This window comes from Colias croceus, chromosome 21 (assembly GCF_905220415.1).
Source record: "Colias croceus chromosome 21, ilColCroc2.1".
NCBI lineage: Eukaryota > Metazoa > Arthropoda > Insecta > Lepidoptera > Pieridae > Colias > Colias croceus.
In genome coordinates this window covers 7,280,653-7,298,770 of record NC_059557.1, presented here as the reverse complement: position 1 = coordinate 7,298,770, position 18,118 = coordinate 7,280,653, and the positions used below count along the sequence as shown (strand labels likewise).

The following is an 18,118-nucleotide window of genomic DNA, read 5'->3' as shown; positions in this document are numbered from 1 at the left end:
AGAAGAATCAACAATAAACAATTATTCATGGAGAATGTTGTAAAAAAGTCAATGTTATACGAGCATCATAGCGTTACATTTTACAAATTCCTTACATATTTCTATCACGTCTCACGAAAAGCTCTGCTACAAAGTAACGTTTTCTCGTCAAAATACCCAAATACGTACGAACGTCACGCCGCTTCATTCATAACGTTCCGATCTACGCAGTAACCGTTTCCCATCAGACTATCAGCTAAAGAGTGTAATAAAAACGCTGAACACTTCGCTTCGAAAGTGCTCATTAAAGGACTGTGGGGTAAATTAATAGACGCGAGTGGGACGGCGCTATGCGTGCGAGCGAGACGGGTGCCTAACAGCCAATATCCTTTCGATCAGTTGTGCGCGGAAACAGCTGGGAGCGTCGGTTATTTTTTTGAATTTGACGAACTTTTTTTTCGAATCGATTCCATTTCGGTTGGGACACATGTTTGCGTATTAATTGGTACAGCTGTATTTTGGTAAATTGCCGTATCATGTTTGTTTATTGCCTTTATTGTCTTTGGGAAGCAATGTTACGGCATCAGATGTAGGATTGTAAAGTTCGTTCGGGACATCTATTCGTGTATGTGCGTGGCAATACCTAATGTGTTATGTAATTTGTTAAGATTGTAAGTCGGAACAGATGTGTGGTGGAATGTTAAATTTACCTACATTTGTAATAATTAATTGCTATGTTAAGACATAATATTATGTTTGCACGTATGTTAAGACACTACTTGTCCAGAAATAAGCAATAAATTGAAGGAATTAATGACAACTTTTTTATTCACTGTTGACCATCTTTTTTAATTAAGCGAAGTCAAGATATTTTTCAGGTCAATTTTTCCTGATTAATGCACAAACAAATACAGGTTCAATCCCAAATCGAACGTAATCTCTATAGAAATCACGTTCACACGTACTACATCCTTATCTCCTATATAACAATATGTTATCACGCGAAGTAACATAATCCATGTTACTGCATTGTTACATGTATAATGAACGAAGTACTTGTTTACACACTACGCGATACGGCTGCTTTATCGCTTGTGGGGGAAATTAATTTTAATAATTTGGACATATCGTAAAAAAAGGAAAAATTTATTGTATGTGTATATTTTGAAAAACGTTTGAAAGGCTTGTATTTTAATGGGCTATTTAGATCAAACTTGAAACACAATGTTCGTTTGCACAAAAAGTAGTTAGATAGAGTATTTAGTACTTTCCCAGAACTTTCAATTAAATTTCCAGGACTATGAATAACAGCTGATAAGTGCTAAAGACATAATAAGTCCATTATCTCTGCAAAGGAGTGGTTGCGTGATAATATACGTATTTTAACTTAATTAGTGAATGAATCGACACATCATGTCCCTTTTAAACGCAACACAAAAATGTACAATTACATTAAACTTTATACCCATGAAATAAATGTTTAAAATTGTATACTAACTATGTATATAAATGTTAAATTGAGATAATCTCATTCCTTATTATTCTTGTCGATATCACGATACTGTTCATTCTTATTTACACCTACATAAATAATCTATACTAATATTATAAAGCTGAAGAGTTTGTTTGAACGCGCTAATCTCAGGAACTACTGGTCCGATTTGAAAAATTCTTTCGGTGTTAGATAGCCCATTTATCGAGGAAGGCTATAGACTATAAATATTATCATCTCACTAAGACCAACAAGAGCGGAGAAATGCGGCTAAAACCGCGGAGCAGAGCTAGTATATTGTATTATGTGTGTCGTGCGTATTTTTTTTGGCACAGTGAGTAAAATAGGACGTTTGTCGACTGAGAACAAAAACTTAAAAGCGATATTTAACAAGTTGTAAACTTTCGGATATCGTGTAAGCACGAAACGATTTCAATGCGGTTGTTGTTTTTTATTTTTTTTTTGTTATAATTAATCTTGTATACGACTGCGGTAGATTCTTTGTTAATTTTTCATAATGTCTTATGACTTGAAGTCGCATTTTTTTATGAAATGTAGGTGATAAGTATATTTTTGAATGTTTTCTTCAATGATGTTAATTTAATACATGCGTTTATTTTTGATAGTATAATAATAGTTATACAATATACATAACTAACTATACGTAATGTATGGAGAAAATTTATTCTGATAAGATCCCCCTTTGTTCTATTCTTTACGTTTTTATTTGAATATGTTAAAGATAGTATGGAATATGGATATATTCTATTGTATGATAAAGAGCGAAGAAAAAAGATTTTAATCAATCTTTCAATCAATAAGTTAATAAGATTACTTCTTTGTCTTCAGGAAACTGTTTTTTTACCTCGTATTTTTTGCCTCCTTAGTACAGTGGTTGACACGTAAGCGTAGAACCGAGGGATTTTTCGCCTGTTTTATACAGGAAAGATAATGACAAAGATAGTTTGAGTTTCCAGCAAACTATCTTACCATAGTGTGACAACATCCAATAAAGAATAAACGCAACGACTTTTGAAAAGCATCCATTTATAATTACCAACATTAACATCGTATGATTTTGTTTTGAAAACTTTTCTAGTATTTCATGATTTAAAGTTTAGTAGACACGCAACTCAGACACGCTCTGATGTTATGGATTTAAACAAAAATACAGTTTAAGCACGAAATTACATCGCTGCCAGCAATTCAAATTATCAGTTTGTTTTAGTGTTTATTACCCACGTTGCCGTTTGAACGAATGCTGGTATTATTTGTGAAATTGCTAGAAAATTGCCTCGCGTTACATATTTTTAAAAGCATAAAAATGCTATTGTATGTACTAGGTATAAGAACAATTCTCTATAGTCTATGCTACGATGCTGTCAACATTTAAAAACTGCATGATATATTCGAAAAACGAACTTTAAGTTACAATTCGAAATTCCAAATGGAAGTTTAAATCCCTTTCTGTGACAGATGTAAAATAAATTTAAATTTGGAACAGCTCAAACAATGCCTCGAAATTTAAAACTGACAACTCGCACACCCGAACCCATTTATCATAACGCCAAATTGAAAAGCCACTCCGTTCTTCGGAATACAAGATCATTAGTTGTATTTGAATTCGATCGTATAAACAATGCTTTTCGGGAACTTTGTACTTTACACCTTTCGAATACGGTGTAGTGTTTGTTTTCGTAGGCTCAAGTTAAGAAGTTTAATATTTAATGTTTTGCGAAACATTTAATGAATTGATTTCCATTCAGATTTATCTAAAGGGAGGCGGAGATTCTGTTCGCTCGAGCGCTTTTCTATCAGCGATGAATTTTCAAACGCTTGCAGGTTGCTGATGTTTATTTTAATAGGATTATTTACCGGTGCTTCACAAACTCTAATTAACGCGAAGTGTTTCTAAATAATTACAGTCTCCATAAAGATAACGGTGAATAATGAATATAATGCATATTATTCTGTCTTAATAATATTATATACGTCGCTCATTCAGAATCAACATTACAAAGTACACAATATCTCCGGCGAGTCCTCAAAATTTTACAACCCCAACTAAAAATGAGTCGACTCCAACCCACAGACCCAATTTAACTTTGCCCCATGACACTGTAAAATCGACTTTATTATTTAAGTTATAAGCTTCAAATGAACTGCAGCTGAATTATGCAACGTAGTGTAGTGGCTCGGTTACTCAGTATTATGACACGGGCGACACTGTGTCGTTCTGTGTGCACCTCTTAATGTATTTTTTACGGAGAACGTCATAGTAGCTAATAGTAGTTGGAAACGGTGTTAAAGTAAATGGTCGTATTGCAGGATGCTTTTTACGAGTTCATACGTAATTATTAGTGTGGGACTTGCATTTTTTGTTCTTGTATCATGAGAACTATTTCTTTTAGCTTGATTACATCTAATTTCATTGCAGGTGTTGACTAAATGACATGAACTATAAGCATAAATTGCTTGTACGTCTTGAATTGCGTGAAGCGTATGATCAATGTAGATTTTTTTATAAATGTTATGGGAAAAGTTTGCAACACATCTTGCAAAGCTTTCTTGTGCCTATAGTATACATATTTTTATAGCTAAATCTATATATATATATAAAACTCAAAGGTGACTGATATAGTGATCTATCAACGCACAGCCCAAACCACTGGACGTATCGGGCTGAAATTTGGCATGCAAGTAGATGTCATAACGTAGGCGTCCCCTAAGAAAGGATTTCCCGAAATTCTTGCGGGAACGGGGAAAAACGGGGATGCACGTACAAAGTCGTGGGCGGAAGCTAGTTTTATACTAAAGCAGATCAATAATTTTAACATACATCCCATGAAAGTTTAACTCCTAAATACACGCCCATATAAAAAAAAATGTTGTGTTGTTTTATGAAACCACGGTAAAAGTGAAACTTTTTTTCACACTATAGACATTTAACTAAAAATTATCGTATGTGTACCATAATTATCGTACGTATCGTGCGTCACGCGACATGCGCTACACAGACCAAAAAGTTTGAGACGATGTAATGAAAGCTTCACTTTAAAAATCTTTTAAAACACCACTTTTCTTTGACCTTACTCTCTCTATTAGCAAAGCACCATTAAACTGTACATTTACCCTGGCTCATACACTACAGGTGATGCTAAAATGGATATAAACGTATCCCTAGGTTTTATAGCGCGAGTCGGGCCATAACTGTCTGTCCTAGTCAAATTAGTTTCGGTTTATTGCTCCTGTAATGGCCCAGTGACGAGAATGATGCAATAGTGCCTTGATGTCTGCGAAATTTAACCACTTTTAATATAATCCTGGCTTATTCGTGTAAAGTACATGCACTCGAGGAATAACATTTTTGAAGTGAAAATTCCTTAGGCGCGTTGAGAGTAAAATATTAAGGTCGCGTCATGGCAATACCGTCACATAATGGAGTAATACGACGATTTTGGTATCTTTGAATCTTGCCAAAGAAGTTGCACTTCTGACGCGTGTGCTCGGGAAACACACTCTTTTTTATCAAACTGCCACTCCTGAGAAGAATCGGTAAGGAAACAGCTGGTTATTAGGTAATTACTAATTACATATAATGCTCTTTTTGTTCTGCCAGTTGTATGTTTTGATTTAAATGTGTAAAGGCTAAAATAATTTGTAGAATGCATCGCATGCCCAATGTAGGGTACACTGCTGACTGCAATGCAGAAAAAATGTGGGTTTCCAGTTCACATGTAACAAAATGTGTTGATTTGTGCCTGATAAATCAGTACATAGTACAAAACAAAGTAGCTTTATCTGTCCCTATGTTATACTTAAAACGTTAAAACTACACAACGGATTTTAATGCGGTTTTTAAATGAGTTTTTTAAGCTATTGCATAGCTTCTATCGCGGGGACCGAATCCAGGAATTGCGTAACGAAAAACCTCACGCTCCCCACTCCGCCGGGCACGGAGGTGTGGCTTGAGGGCATGCTATGCAATAGCTTTACCGCGGCAGTGTCCGAGCGCCACACATCTTTTTTTTATTAATAGGCAGAAGTTTGGCCTCAATCCCGCCTGATGGGAAGCGGCGATATGGCCTACTTGGTTGCACGTTTGCCTAGAGTGATTCAAGAGGTAGGTTTTAGTATATAACTTATTAGGTTGACAAATGGTTGGTTTATTAATTTATTCATTTGTAACAAAAGCGGGCGAAGCCGCGGGTGGAAAGCTCGTGTTTATCATATAATAACTACATGGGTAATGTAGTGAGGGATCATTCATCATGCCACGTGTTAAGAGGGAGCAAGGGTCTCAGGAAATATCACATAATTTGCGAAAAACGGGAAACTTCGTGACGCAATGTAATCAAAAAACGCCATAAGTGGCCATAAGCTTCACATAATTGATGGATATCACAAAGGTATTGCACAAAATGAAGGAAGAATAGATAAGATTAGGAGATATGATTAGTATTAATAAGAAGCAACGCTATTGAGGACTAATTATTATTTATCCAAGTTATATACAGAGATGTGATGTTATCCAAACTGTATCTTTAAAATTATTATCATAATTGTATCTATAGAAGGATGGAAAATATTATATTTTTATCTTTGCTTTTTTTAGGTATATAAGAGATATGTCCGACAGTCAGTCATTGTCAGGTACTTTTACATGGTAAGTAATCGAAACAGGACTTTCCAGTAGGTAGTCTATATATATAACAATGAAACCTTTCGCGTTGTCACGGCATCACGTGTGAACGGCTGAACCGATTTCGATAATTCTTTTTTTATAATCCTTGAAGTACGAGGATGGTTCTTATGTAGAGAAAACGTAAATATGTAGCACGGGCGAAGCCGGGGTGAACCGCTAGTATTATATGTATAAATGTAATTGTTTATTAAATAAGCCATTACAAAATTTGCAATCGAAGTACCAAGACGTCTAGTAATACAATGCAATCAAACGAGTTATGATCGATTGGCAATCGAATCAATTCGATTGTTAGATTGGAATTATTCGATTATATTCGATATTATAATCGATTACATTAATGTCACAAGTGATGAATAGTTATGTAACATCTGCCATCAGTTATGTATGATAGTTTAGGTGATGATTATGATATTGAGTCGAGTATTTAGGTTATGTTGTGTAATTTTAGATTTGTGATCTTTCTCGTTTGGATAATGACGTGTTATACTTTTTAATACACTTATGAATGTAGCAAGTTAATAAATTTAACGAGGATTGAAATATTCATTATCATTCATAAAAATAGTGGTGTCTTACTTAAAACAAAGTACTGCGAATCTAATATGAGCACGAATACATATAGGCTATAGCTATTTGGAATAAAAGACATTATCGTATACGATACACAATAGGTAAGTAACTACTGCAACATATCATTCACATTTGCAGGTCAAGTAACAGGCAATATTAAGTCTTAAAATAAATAAACCTTAAATATTCTCAAAATTCCCAAACACGTAACCATATCGTAGCCCGTATCAATATCTTTTATTTTCGCGTCGGAAAATGCATTTTAAAGTCGGCACTTTTTAAATTAAACTTTAACAGCAATTCCGACAAGCATCCGTCGTACGTGCGCCACATAAAGCTATTAAGGCACTTCACACGCGCAGCGTTTATATTACCATTATGTTCAAAGCACCCGCATATATCTTAAAGCGCCCGTTACGGTAAATGGAATGTAACAAAGTTGGTACACAAGTGATTTTTTTTTGTGATCGTATTTGTTGAGGGACGTGACCGTGACCGGATTGAGAAGCGCTTTGTGATTTAATGTGGTAAGTTTGTTTCAGGATAATGTCGTTTTTATGTATTAACAGCTTTCCCTTTTGTTCTGTCAATTCTGACCGAGTATTGCAAAGTGTAAGACATTTTTACGGTCATAGAATCCTTGTTAAATTTCTTCGACTAGCTATCGATAGCTATATAAAGCAAATCTTATAAACTCCCCTTAAGAAACGTTCTTTAGGTTAAAGAACGTTTCTTCGACTAACTATTAGTATCTAGGTACCGAACCCGCCTTTGTTACATCCCATTAGAGAAATAACGAAACAGATGTACATATACCCATCTGTCATTCCCAATCGGCACTTCACGTAGCTAAATATAAAAACGCAGCGTCACGCCATCTGTGTGAAAGCTCATATGAATGGCACATTTTGTACACTTAACTGCAGGTGCGTTACAGACGTTTCGGATATTGCCAACACGTTGCGAATAGTGCTGTATACAGTAATAACTTTAGAATTTATTGGTTTACATTTTTATTTTATTTTGCACCAACTGATTGTTGCTATTTGGAATTTCGATCGCGTAAATAGATAAAGGTCCGGTTTCATTGCTTGCGAGTGTCCATGATAGCATGTTTGACACTTTTTTATGTAATTTTTAATATTTGCCAATTTATTTTGATATATATCTTTATATATCTTGCTAGCTAGCTTATAAATAATTAATTAATTATACATTTTTAGGTTCAAAATTGATGATATTACATACAAAATTAAACCACAGTATTTTTCTCATCAAGTTGTCTTTTCTTTTTACATGTTTAGATTTTACAGATTAAAACTCGTGTGTTTTCTTACGAACCAATTAAAAAGGCGGATCAAAAAATGTATTTCAACAGGAATAAAGTAAATAAATTCATAGATTTTCCTTGTAAGTAAATTGGATGAATAATTCCCGCTTATTACATGTAACTGTTTTGCAATTCATAACATTTAGATTCACAGGAAGCATGAGAAACGAGTTGAGATAATTTAATATTCATAATAATTAGATGCATTTATGTATTCGTTCTAATTTGTTTATAATTTAATTGATTAGTTGGTAAATATGTTTATGTGTAAACTAATAAATTACTACGTCTAAGCACAGTCTATTTTTCTAACGCTTAAACTTGAACTAAGAAGACAAATCTACTGAAAGCGTATATTAATTCCAACATTCTTGTTAATATCTTTTTATATTACTTTTTTCACTACTTCCTATAGTTCTGGTAACTTATTCGTAATTTCTTAAGCTAACTTCTATTTACACAAACGTATTTTTTTTTCTCGTTTGTGCCGTAGCAGCGCACAAGCATCAAACCTAGATACTCTAAAACCATGAAAAAAATGAACTCAAAATCGCTCACAAAACCATAGAAACAGAAAATATCGAACCTAATTTAAAACAAGCAATTCATTCCACGTAGATAGTATAAACAGGTTAATTTTTCAAACTTAGCCAAAAGGTATTTTACCACGTACTTTATAGGAACATAAATTAGTGTCGGACATTGCTTTTAAAACTACACCGCTATTGCACGTCGTAAAATCTAGAGAATGATACATTTACTGATTAAATTGGGCTAGGGCTGGTAAAGTACCTACATCAAAATAACTTTTCAAGGAATTACACAAGACAAAAAGAAATATTACACTGTGATTTTAAATGAATCAAATATGACATGTCTCGATTGTGCGTTTATAAATCAAGTTAAAAAAAACACTGTGTATTTTTCACTATATCAAAAATAAAAATGTGTTATTTCCTAAAAAATGTACAAAGCCGTAGAGTTCGAGAGCCGTAGTTTAGTTCAATATATTATCATTAAAACATGAAAATATATTCGTAGAAATAAATCAATCAAACAATGACAGTAAATATCCAATCCATTCAAACGATAAACGATGATAAATCGAAACAATATTTAATAAAAAATACGTTACAGAAAACTTTATACAGATATGGAGAGGCAATTAAAATCTTTGTGTGCGAGAGTAAAGCAAATACGCGGAAGTTTTAAGTGAAAACAAACATTAAACCGACGAAATGAATCCTCGAGAATATTTTTAGATATATTTTTCAAAACAAAAAGTGTAGAGAGCCCCCGTAAATTGTTATTGGTTCCCACAGGAGGTCGCCCGCGATATCCGCTTTGTCTATTCATTGTATTTTCATTGTTATGCCTTTGAAACATTTTAAAAACACTAACATATTTAATAAAAAAGTAAATTTAATATTGCTAAAGGGTTCTCACAGGTTTCTTTGTATATTACTAAATTCACCAAAACCAATAACGCTCCTATTTTCTAAAACGTTCTACAAGAATCCAATAAGCTTGTAAAGAGAAATAAATTTTCATAACAGCGTTTACTAATACGATGAATGGCGAACGCATGCCAAATCGAATCACCTCGAGATAAATGATAACATCGAAATTTAACGAGAATTCCCAAACGAATCCATACAAAGAAACACTTACCGAGGTGAAAGATTTCGGCTTTGTGATAATTCATCAACAATTGTATAGACGTGTTCAATCAATCATCGCCGATCATCAATCAAACGTTCAACAAGTAAAAACAAAGCTGGGACAACCCTAGCCTCACAAAGCGTCTATGTTATCTGCGTGTGCGTAGACGCGCATTAATGCACGCGATAGTTACGCGCGTAACGAAGCGTGTAGACGGGCGGTGCGAGTGTGTGAGTGCCAGGGCTGGCAGATGCGAGTTCACACGCAGCTGTCGATCCCCTTAAAGCTCGCAGCATTGTGTCGGGCACGAGCTTGCTTTCACTAAATTATGCATTATTATTATCGAGGTTTTTGTTACTGTTTCAGATGCAGCCATTTTGATCGCGTGTCCCCGAGGCGACATGCTGCTCGTTAATGAATCACTGTTACATTGAACGTTTTATATTTATTTATCCGGACATTTTCTTTTGTACGCGCACATTGACAAATTATAATGTACTATCGCAACTTAATGGTCCAATTTATTTTTATTGCTAAACGTTATATGCCTACAGTATGTAAGACATTTACAAAGCACGTTAACGTTGTTTTTGCTTACAGTACCCCTAGCACGAATATTTGTAGGTTTCGTATCGTAAACGTTTCGAGTTGTCGATACGAAAACGGACTAAAACGAAAGTCAGAAGCACGAAGCACTTTCGAACCAGTATCGAGTGCTCGATACGATAACGTTGGTGACGTCATACTAACGTAAGCAAGGATGGGAAAAATAGAAGGAATGATCTTAACATTGAGTGAATGTTTCGTTCAGAAACTGGATAAGTATTTAGTTAATTAAAATTTTTGTAATTTTAGGGCATTTAAAAATTTAATACTGTTCAATTTATGACGCAATACGAAGAAACTGCAGAAAAAAATAATATTCAGTTAGATATATGGCATAATAATTTAACTGAGTACTAAAACATTGTTTGATTTGACTGTATTCCTAAACGAACGACGGACGCTCAAAGCTCATTCAAGGCCAACTTTGTTTTGAAGTGAACTTGTGTCTTGTGTTGTGATTTAAATTGTTAAAAGTTTGGAACTATTTTATTGTTCTACAATGAGAACCAGCCACCCGCAGTACACCATTATGGTAGAATTTATGGAAAAGTAAGTGTATTACATTTAAGATTTTATTGTCATAAGCATATTTGTGTTGATTTTAATAGTGTTTCAATGGGATTTTTGGAATATATTTTTGTAAAGTTTAAAAGAGCTAAAGTTTATTTGTATACTCAAGTTAAAGTATTACGCTAGTCATGTGAAATTTGTAAAAACAAAATTGAAAAAGAAAGGTAACACAATATATTATTACTATAAATATTAGAGCACACGGTCCTCCACTCACGTTAAATTTATTTTAGGCATGGAGACTTATCCAAACCCAGTGGGGGTCCTCGTGGTAGACATTATGTGCAGCAAAAATGGAAGGAGTTAATTGATATGCTCAATAGTGATGGCACTGGGGATTCTCGAACAGAGGAAAAGTGGCGGAAGGTAAGCCTATTATATCCTAATTACGCACATTTAAGGAAATACACATACTTCACACAATTTGAAATACATGCATGCATAATTATTATATTGGTGCTGACATCCTGCTCTTGTTCATGTTTGTTAAGGTTTGGAGTGACTTTAAAAACAATGTAAAAAAAAAGTGGGCGAAAATAAATAGGTCTGCTCAGGGTACAGGTGGTGGGCCAGCGATTCAGCTGACATTAACAGACCTTGAAAACAGAGTTTTAAATTTAATTGGAGTGCAGGCTGCTACTGGGATGCCTATACAAGAAGCTGGATTTGTACAGGTGTGATATTTTTGCTTGGTAATGTAGTATATCTTTTTTTTTTTCATAGCAATCGTTGTAATCTCAGGGAAATATAATAAACTGATAATAATTAATGATTTTCGAATTATCTGAATATTAAATTCCATATTGGGACAGAATATGAACAAAAGTTTAACTTGTCTGCAACTTACCTACCTAACCTTGTAAAAAAGGGTCACCACTTAAGTTTTTTGTTAGTATTGTGATTTGTGACACTTGAAATTCTTGTGTGGACTGGCTGGGGTTTGAGTGCCACATAATGCATTGCAATAATTATGATCTTTGTTTACAATGTCTTAACTTTGTTTATTAATGAATACTCTAAAGTAGTATTTTGTTTTATAAAAAAATACAATAGGTACCTATACTAAACAGTAAAGGTGGCCTTTACTCACAAATTTTAAGTAAGCACTAATACTTTTTTATTTTTTATAGGTTGTTGGTGGAGAGGATGTTAGCTTGTCAGGTGTACAAGTACCTGCTACAGAAACTGTAGATGAATTGACTGTGGATGATGCTGCTTATGAATATACACCAATTCCTGAAGGTTGGACTTACTTATATACCTTATAACTCTTTTGTTTGTCATAACTACTAGTAACAACAAAACATTTAAAAATAAGATCTTCAAATACTTAAAGTAAAAAAAAAAAAGTTCCTGATAACTAAAGCTAGCAGAATAGTATTTACGTTGATTGTTGAATCTCAACTTTTCCAGATGAATGGAATACTGCAGGAACAAGCAGTCAACCCACAGTCGCTCCACCTCTTCGTCCTCCTACTCCGCCAACAGCACTTACACCACCACCAGGTCCAGTGCAAACCCAGTGGCAACCGCCGAAAAAAAAGAAGAAGCCTGAAGATTTAGTTATAAAAGTATTTAAGGAGTGTGAGAGGAATGCTAGGGAGTATGAAAAGGAGCGTGACCGAATTGCACAAGAATTAGAACGAGAGAGGATTCGTCAGCGTGATGTAGAGCTTCAGTTGCAAGCTCAGTGGTTAGATTTTATGAGAGAGGCGTTAAAGGTTGTAAATAAATATTTAGAGAAAAGAAGTGAATAGTGTCTGATTTTTCATTTTATTTGTATTAAGGGTTGTTAACACTATTCACTTCAATTTCTTAAAAAGAAAACATTTTGTATTTGTTAGAATTAAATTTATTTTGCTTAATCTATATAAGGGTTGTTAACAGACTATATACCTATACACTATTCACTTCAATTTCTTAAAAAGAAAACATTTTGTATTTGTTAGAATTAAATTTATTTTGCTTAATCTATATAAGGGTTGTTAACAGACTATATACCTATACACTATTCACTTCAATTTCTTAAAAAGAAAACATTTTGTATTTGTTAGAATTAAATTTATTTTGCTTAATCTATATAAGGGTTGTTAACAGACTATATACCTATACACTATTCACTTCAATTTCTTAAAAAGAAAACATTTTGTATTTGTTAGAATTAAATTTATTTTGCTTAATCTATATAAGGGTTGTTAACAGACTATATACCTATACACTATTCACTTCAATTTCTTAAAAAGAAAACATTTTGTATTTGTTAGAATTAAATTTATTTTGCTTAATCTATATAAGGGTTGTTAACAGACTATATACCTATACACTATTCACTTCAATTTCTTAAAAAGAAAACATTTTGTATTTGTTAGAATTAAATTTATTTTGCTTAATCTATATAAGGGTTGTTAACAGACTATATACCTATACACTATTCACTTCAATTTCTTAAAAAGAAAACATTTTGTATTTGTTAGAATTAAATTTATTTTGCTTAATCTATATAAGGGTTGTTAACAGACTATATACCTATACACTATTCACTTCAATTTCTTAAAAAGAAAACATTTTGTATTTGTTAGAATTAAATTTATTTTGCTTAATCTATATAAGGGTTGTTAACAGACTATATACCTATACACTATTCACTTCAATTTCTTAAAAAGAAAACATTTTGTATTTGTTAGAATTAAATTTATTTTGCTTAATCTATACTATTTATAAAAGTAATATCTTAAAGGTACTTAATTCTATTTTGTAAATAACGAACATTATATTTATTTCAAACATATTAAACTATATTTTTATTCTCCAATGCTACCTTTATTATAGACTACAACATGCTAACACAAAAACCGAAATCAATTATTTACATTATGAAGCTGATTAATCTTATCTACTAACATGTTTCTTATGGCTCTACCGCGAATCAATTCATCTGAAGAACCACTTTCGCGAAAAGGTTCTTCTAGAGAAGAAAATGTTGAAACGCCTAATCCAGAAGAATATATTATATCGTCTTCAGGATCAGGCAACATAAAATCTAATGCTAGGTTGTGTAGAACGCTACATGCCATTATGATCGAAGCACACCTCTCAGGGGTGTAATGTAATGTGCGGTCCTTACTAAGGCATCTCCACCTATTTTTGAGTCTTCCAAAAGTATTTTCGATCACAACTCTGGCCTTCCCATGGATGGTAGTATATTTTGCCTGTGGAGTGCCTTCAGCAGCATCTGTGATTGGTGTCATCAACCAAGGCCTCTGTGGATATCCAGAATCCCCTGAAAAAATATTTTTTGCATATTGAATTATATAGTTAATCTTATAACAGATAATAACCTTATCACTTAATTATCTATGTCTTTATTTATAATTGGAACAACCTACATGTAAAAAAATAGTTACCTAAAAACCACACTTGTTCATTATTCCGGTGTAAGTCTTGGATGTACCTATTGGCTTGACTGTTTTCCCAAATAAAAGCGTCATGGGTGGCACCTCCATACTTGGCATTAATATTTAAAATTCTGCATTCACTGTCACATATCTACAATTTAAAAAATTATATTGGTATAACATAATAAACATTTATAATTTTATTAATATAAATTAGTTGAGTGATATCTCACCATTTGCACATTCAGTGAGTAGAAATGCTTTCTGCAGTAAAATAAATGCTCCATGTCTCTTTTTGGAGTGAATATGTGAAAATGAGAACCATCAATGCACCCTATTACTCCAGGGATGCCAAATTTTGTATAAAATCTGTAAATAAAGTATTGTAAGTGAAATTTTCTAGTATTAGGTAGCTATCATATTTGTGGTTATTCAGTTGATCCTGCTTTTGCTGTTTAACATTCTGCACTAAATTAGTTTTATTGAACTACATACTTATAATTATTACTTACTTGCTTTTTACTATATTTCGCTGCTCTCGTGTTGTTGGAAATTTAACAAACTTATTTAATATTAAAGGGTTAACAAGAGCATCAGTAACCTCCCTCACATATTTGCTTACTGTAGTTTGGCCTAAATATTTAGCCATTCCTACAATTCTTTGGTAGGAGCCTGTAGCATAAAATGACAAAGCACACAGCACCTAGAAATAAAAATGTTAATAGTTAGTAGTGTAGCTGTGTATTATACTCACATAGTATGTATTAGTTAATGTACACATTATAATGAAAGGTACCTACGTAAGTAGCTTATTTATTACACTTACTTTGTGTTCCAGGCTGATCCTTTTACTTGATTTTAGACTGGATTTTTCTTTCAATTCGCGACATAAGAACAAAAATGCTTCCTTACTTAGACGAAATCTATTTTTAAATTCTGTGTCGCTAAGGTTTTGCAAGTTAATATTTGCCAAATTCTTTCTGAGTAAAGCTCTCCTTGAGATTTCTCTGCAAATGTAATAGTAAATTTAAAAGATAACTTGTTGTTTATTTATTAAAATATAGTGTTAAAAAAATCACTCACCTTGTTTCTCTTTGTTCATTTCTACTTTCAACAATCAATCGCGCTGCAAGATAATAGTAAAATGCACTACGTCGTGGGGTGCTTCTTGATAATCTAAACATTTTCTAACAAAATATATCACCACAATCACTAAAGTTATAATTTTATTCTTAAAATAAACTCCGACGAAAGTTTTCTCACTGTCAAATTTAAAGTGAAAAAACATTCGTGAAACTCGTAAGCCAGCCGTCGACACTTACGATACTATCCGTCATTTTATGCCTTCGTGCTAGCTATCTTCATACAATCGGCTAAGTTACGTTTCGTATTCGATACGATGACGATTCGAAACTTTACATGTTTTTGTTCGTGCTCTGAAAATTAGTTCAATATACGCACACCAGAGGCGCTGTTCAAGTTCCCATACAAAATGCTTTCGTTGACGATACGAATACTTTTTCGATAGTGATTCGTGCTAGGGGCACAGATTTCCCTTCGTTACGGGGTGATATAAATTTAAAGTCTCGGAAGCTCTTGTTTAAATATAAATTGAAATATACGTCTTACGGGTATCCCGGTAATTCGTAAACCTTTACCGAAACGTTTCCCCTTAGCTTGATACACTGGAGGGTAGATAGATATAAATTTTATTAATGCACCCACTCGGTCTCGCCTCGTGTCTCTAAACCAAAATTAACTAGAAGCTGTGCTTTTGAGATATTACGTGCTCGGTGCCTTTTTATTAACATCGCCAATATTTTACGGGACCGGGTTATTATGTAGTTCGTACGTGATACAAGAGGTCGGGGGTTTGTTTTGTTTTCGACGAAATATGTTGCTGGGTCTGTGTTACATGGTGAAATATTATTATGGACCGGGAAACAGTATATGTTTTACTATACTATACATATGGACGGAATTGCATTTTTATATATTAACTAGCGGTCAGCCCCGGCTTCGCCCGTGGTACATATTCACGTTTTCTCTACATAAGAACCATCCTCATACTTCAACTTTCAAGGGATATAATAAAAAAAGAATTAAAGAAATCGGTTCAGCTGTTCTAAAGTTATGCGCTTACCAACACATTTTGGGATTCATTTTTATATTATAGATTATACATGCCTAATTATTATATATAGTATATACATAGATCGATTTAAGACTACATTACAATGAAATTTATAAGTAGATTAAACACACATGCATCTAAAGACGTATTTAATTCGTAGATAAAGACGAGGTATCATTTCTCTTTGTTTAAACATTCACCAAGACTTATATCTACTTATCCCGAAACGCTCACAAGATTCCAGGCACAAGGTAAACATATTATCTAGATTTAAGACAAAGCTATCTACTTCTCAGAACTAGTTATTGCACCATTTTATAAATATATAATATAGTAGTATATATACTAGGTAAGCAAAATATGTAATCAACTTTATATATTATACTTAATAATTTTACTTTTAAATACACTTTACTCACTATACATATTTAAGAACATAATTATTAATTATAATACAGTCTCCATTCATTTTACTCGCAAAAGCAAATTGTAAGGCCTTTATTGAGCGGAGCTTTTTTCTTTTCTATATTACACTCATTTCAAAATGAATTTTTAATTGTACACATCTGAGCACTCTATTTCATGAAGTAGGTACTAGTACTAGTTACTAGTTAGTTACACACAATTCACATTCTTTCACGATTCACTTTTATACAAACTTTTACTATACCAATCGGTGTCGTATTATAAGACAAAGTTTCACACTATCGAATCAGACCACCCATATGTACACACGTAATGGCAGACAGTGTGGACGCGCCCTTATATCGTGTGTCAATCGATACCCCAAATGGATAGCCGTTGAGTCAACACGAAACTGCGCCATCAGAATACACCACTAAATTGATTTATCACAACACCAATATTTTTACTGTGAACTTTTCAAAAATGGAATAAAAAATGAACGGCCATCATTAACCAATATTCGCGCGCTCATCGATATTTTTCTTTATTGGGTATCAATACGACGGTAATTACAATTTTCAGATTGATTTGGAAGCCTAGTGTGTCCAGACGCAATAAAACGATATTTTGTTGAAAAACCTTTTTGTAAAACAGACGCACAACAATAAGTAATCATTAAACGCGACAATAAATATATTCGTAACGACCGTGCCAACAATTCCAAACTCAAATCTGTGACATTTGCATATAATACTGATGGCTTACGGCAACAATAAACAAAAAATCCTGCCAATAAATTTGGTCGCCGGCTCAACAGCTACGAACCTACAAAAGAAATTACAACATGTACCACCTATCAATTAACCTCGGCTTAATTTGAAACGCGGGAAGAGTTAAATGGCTCGCAACAAATTGTGTAATTCCCTTTTACGTCCGCCATTTTGAATCACGAGCTGTCATATTTCCCCGCGATTTTTGACGTTTTAATTAGCGTTCCGTTTCGCGCAGTGTCTCCGAATTAGTTTCGTATTCGTTGCTAGTTCTATCTATTTTAGTTACGTAAGAAGGGTTGTAAGCTTGGAATTGTGCTGAGTCAGATAATGTATGGGCGATTACAAACTATCTTGTTGCGTTAGGTCCGTTGCTTTTTCGAGTGAAACGAATGACTCATTGTTATAAATTACGGACCCTTGTTTCGTTGGCTTAGAAATTTGAGAGAATAATATTCTTTTATTATCTTTTGTCATTTTATGAACAATTTTTAGTG

At 33.4% G+C, this 18,118-nt stretch overlaps 3 protein-coding genes across 9 annotated transcripts in view; 1 reads left to right on the top strand and 2 right to left on the bottom strand.

Annotated features, from left to right (window-relative positions):
- LOC123701253 (brain tumor protein) overlaps window positions 1-18,118 on the bottom strand; it is a 366,899-nt gene that overhangs the window by 16,583 nt on the left and 332,198 nt on the right. The window lies entirely within an intron of this gene.
- LOC123701257 lies at window positions 10,684-12,674 on the top strand. The gene is made up of 5 exons (XM_045648677.1): window positions 10,684-10,896; window positions 11,151-11,283; window positions 11,409-11,591; window positions 12,048-12,159; window positions 12,331-12,674. Exons 1-5 carry the CDS (start codon window positions 10,847-10,849, stop codon window positions 12,672-12,674), a joined length of 822 nt encoding a protein of 273 aa, XP_045504633.1. The 5' UTR covers window positions 10,684-10,846.
- LOC123701255 (putative nuclease HARBI1) lies at window positions 13,568-15,855 on the bottom strand. Its single transcript, XM_045648675.1, has 6 exons — window positions 15,396-15,855; window positions 15,139-15,319; window positions 14,825-15,015; window positions 14,546-14,681; window positions 14,322-14,463; window positions 13,568-14,197 (listed from the first exon to the last, which is right to left on the bottom strand). Exons 1-6 carry the CDS (start codon window positions 15,494-15,496, stop codon window positions 13,776-13,778), a joined length of 1,173 nt encoding a protein of 390 aa, XP_045504631.1. The 5' UTR covers window positions 15,497-15,855; the 3' UTR covers window positions 13,568-13,775.

Bases quoted from the DNA above. Each gene is read 5' to 3' on its own strand.
- LOC123701255 (XM_045648675.1), bottom strand. From the start codon at position 15,496: ATGTTTAGATTATCAAGAAGCACCCCACGACGTAGTGCATTTTACTAT. The intron at 15,016-15,138 runs GTAAGTGTAATA...TTTTATTTCTAG, and splicing joins GGATCAGCCTGGAACACAAA to GTGCTGTGTGCTTTGTCATT. The intron at 14,682-14,824 runs GTAAGTAATAAT...CTTTATTTACAG, and splicing joins CGAAATATAGTAAAAAGCAA to ATTTTATACAAAATTTGGCA.
- LOC123701257 (XM_045648677.1), top strand. From the start codon at position 10,847: ATGAGAACCAGCCACCCGCAGTACACCATTATGGTAGAATTTATGGAA. The intron at 11,284-11,408 runs GTAAGCCTATTA...ATGTTTGTTAAG, and splicing joins CAGAGGAAAAGTGGCGGAAG to GTTTGGAGTGACTTTAAAAA. The intron at 11,592-12,047 runs GTGTGATATTTT...TATTTTTTATAG, and splicing joins AAGAAGCTGGATTTGTACAG to GTTGTTGGTGGAGAGGATGT.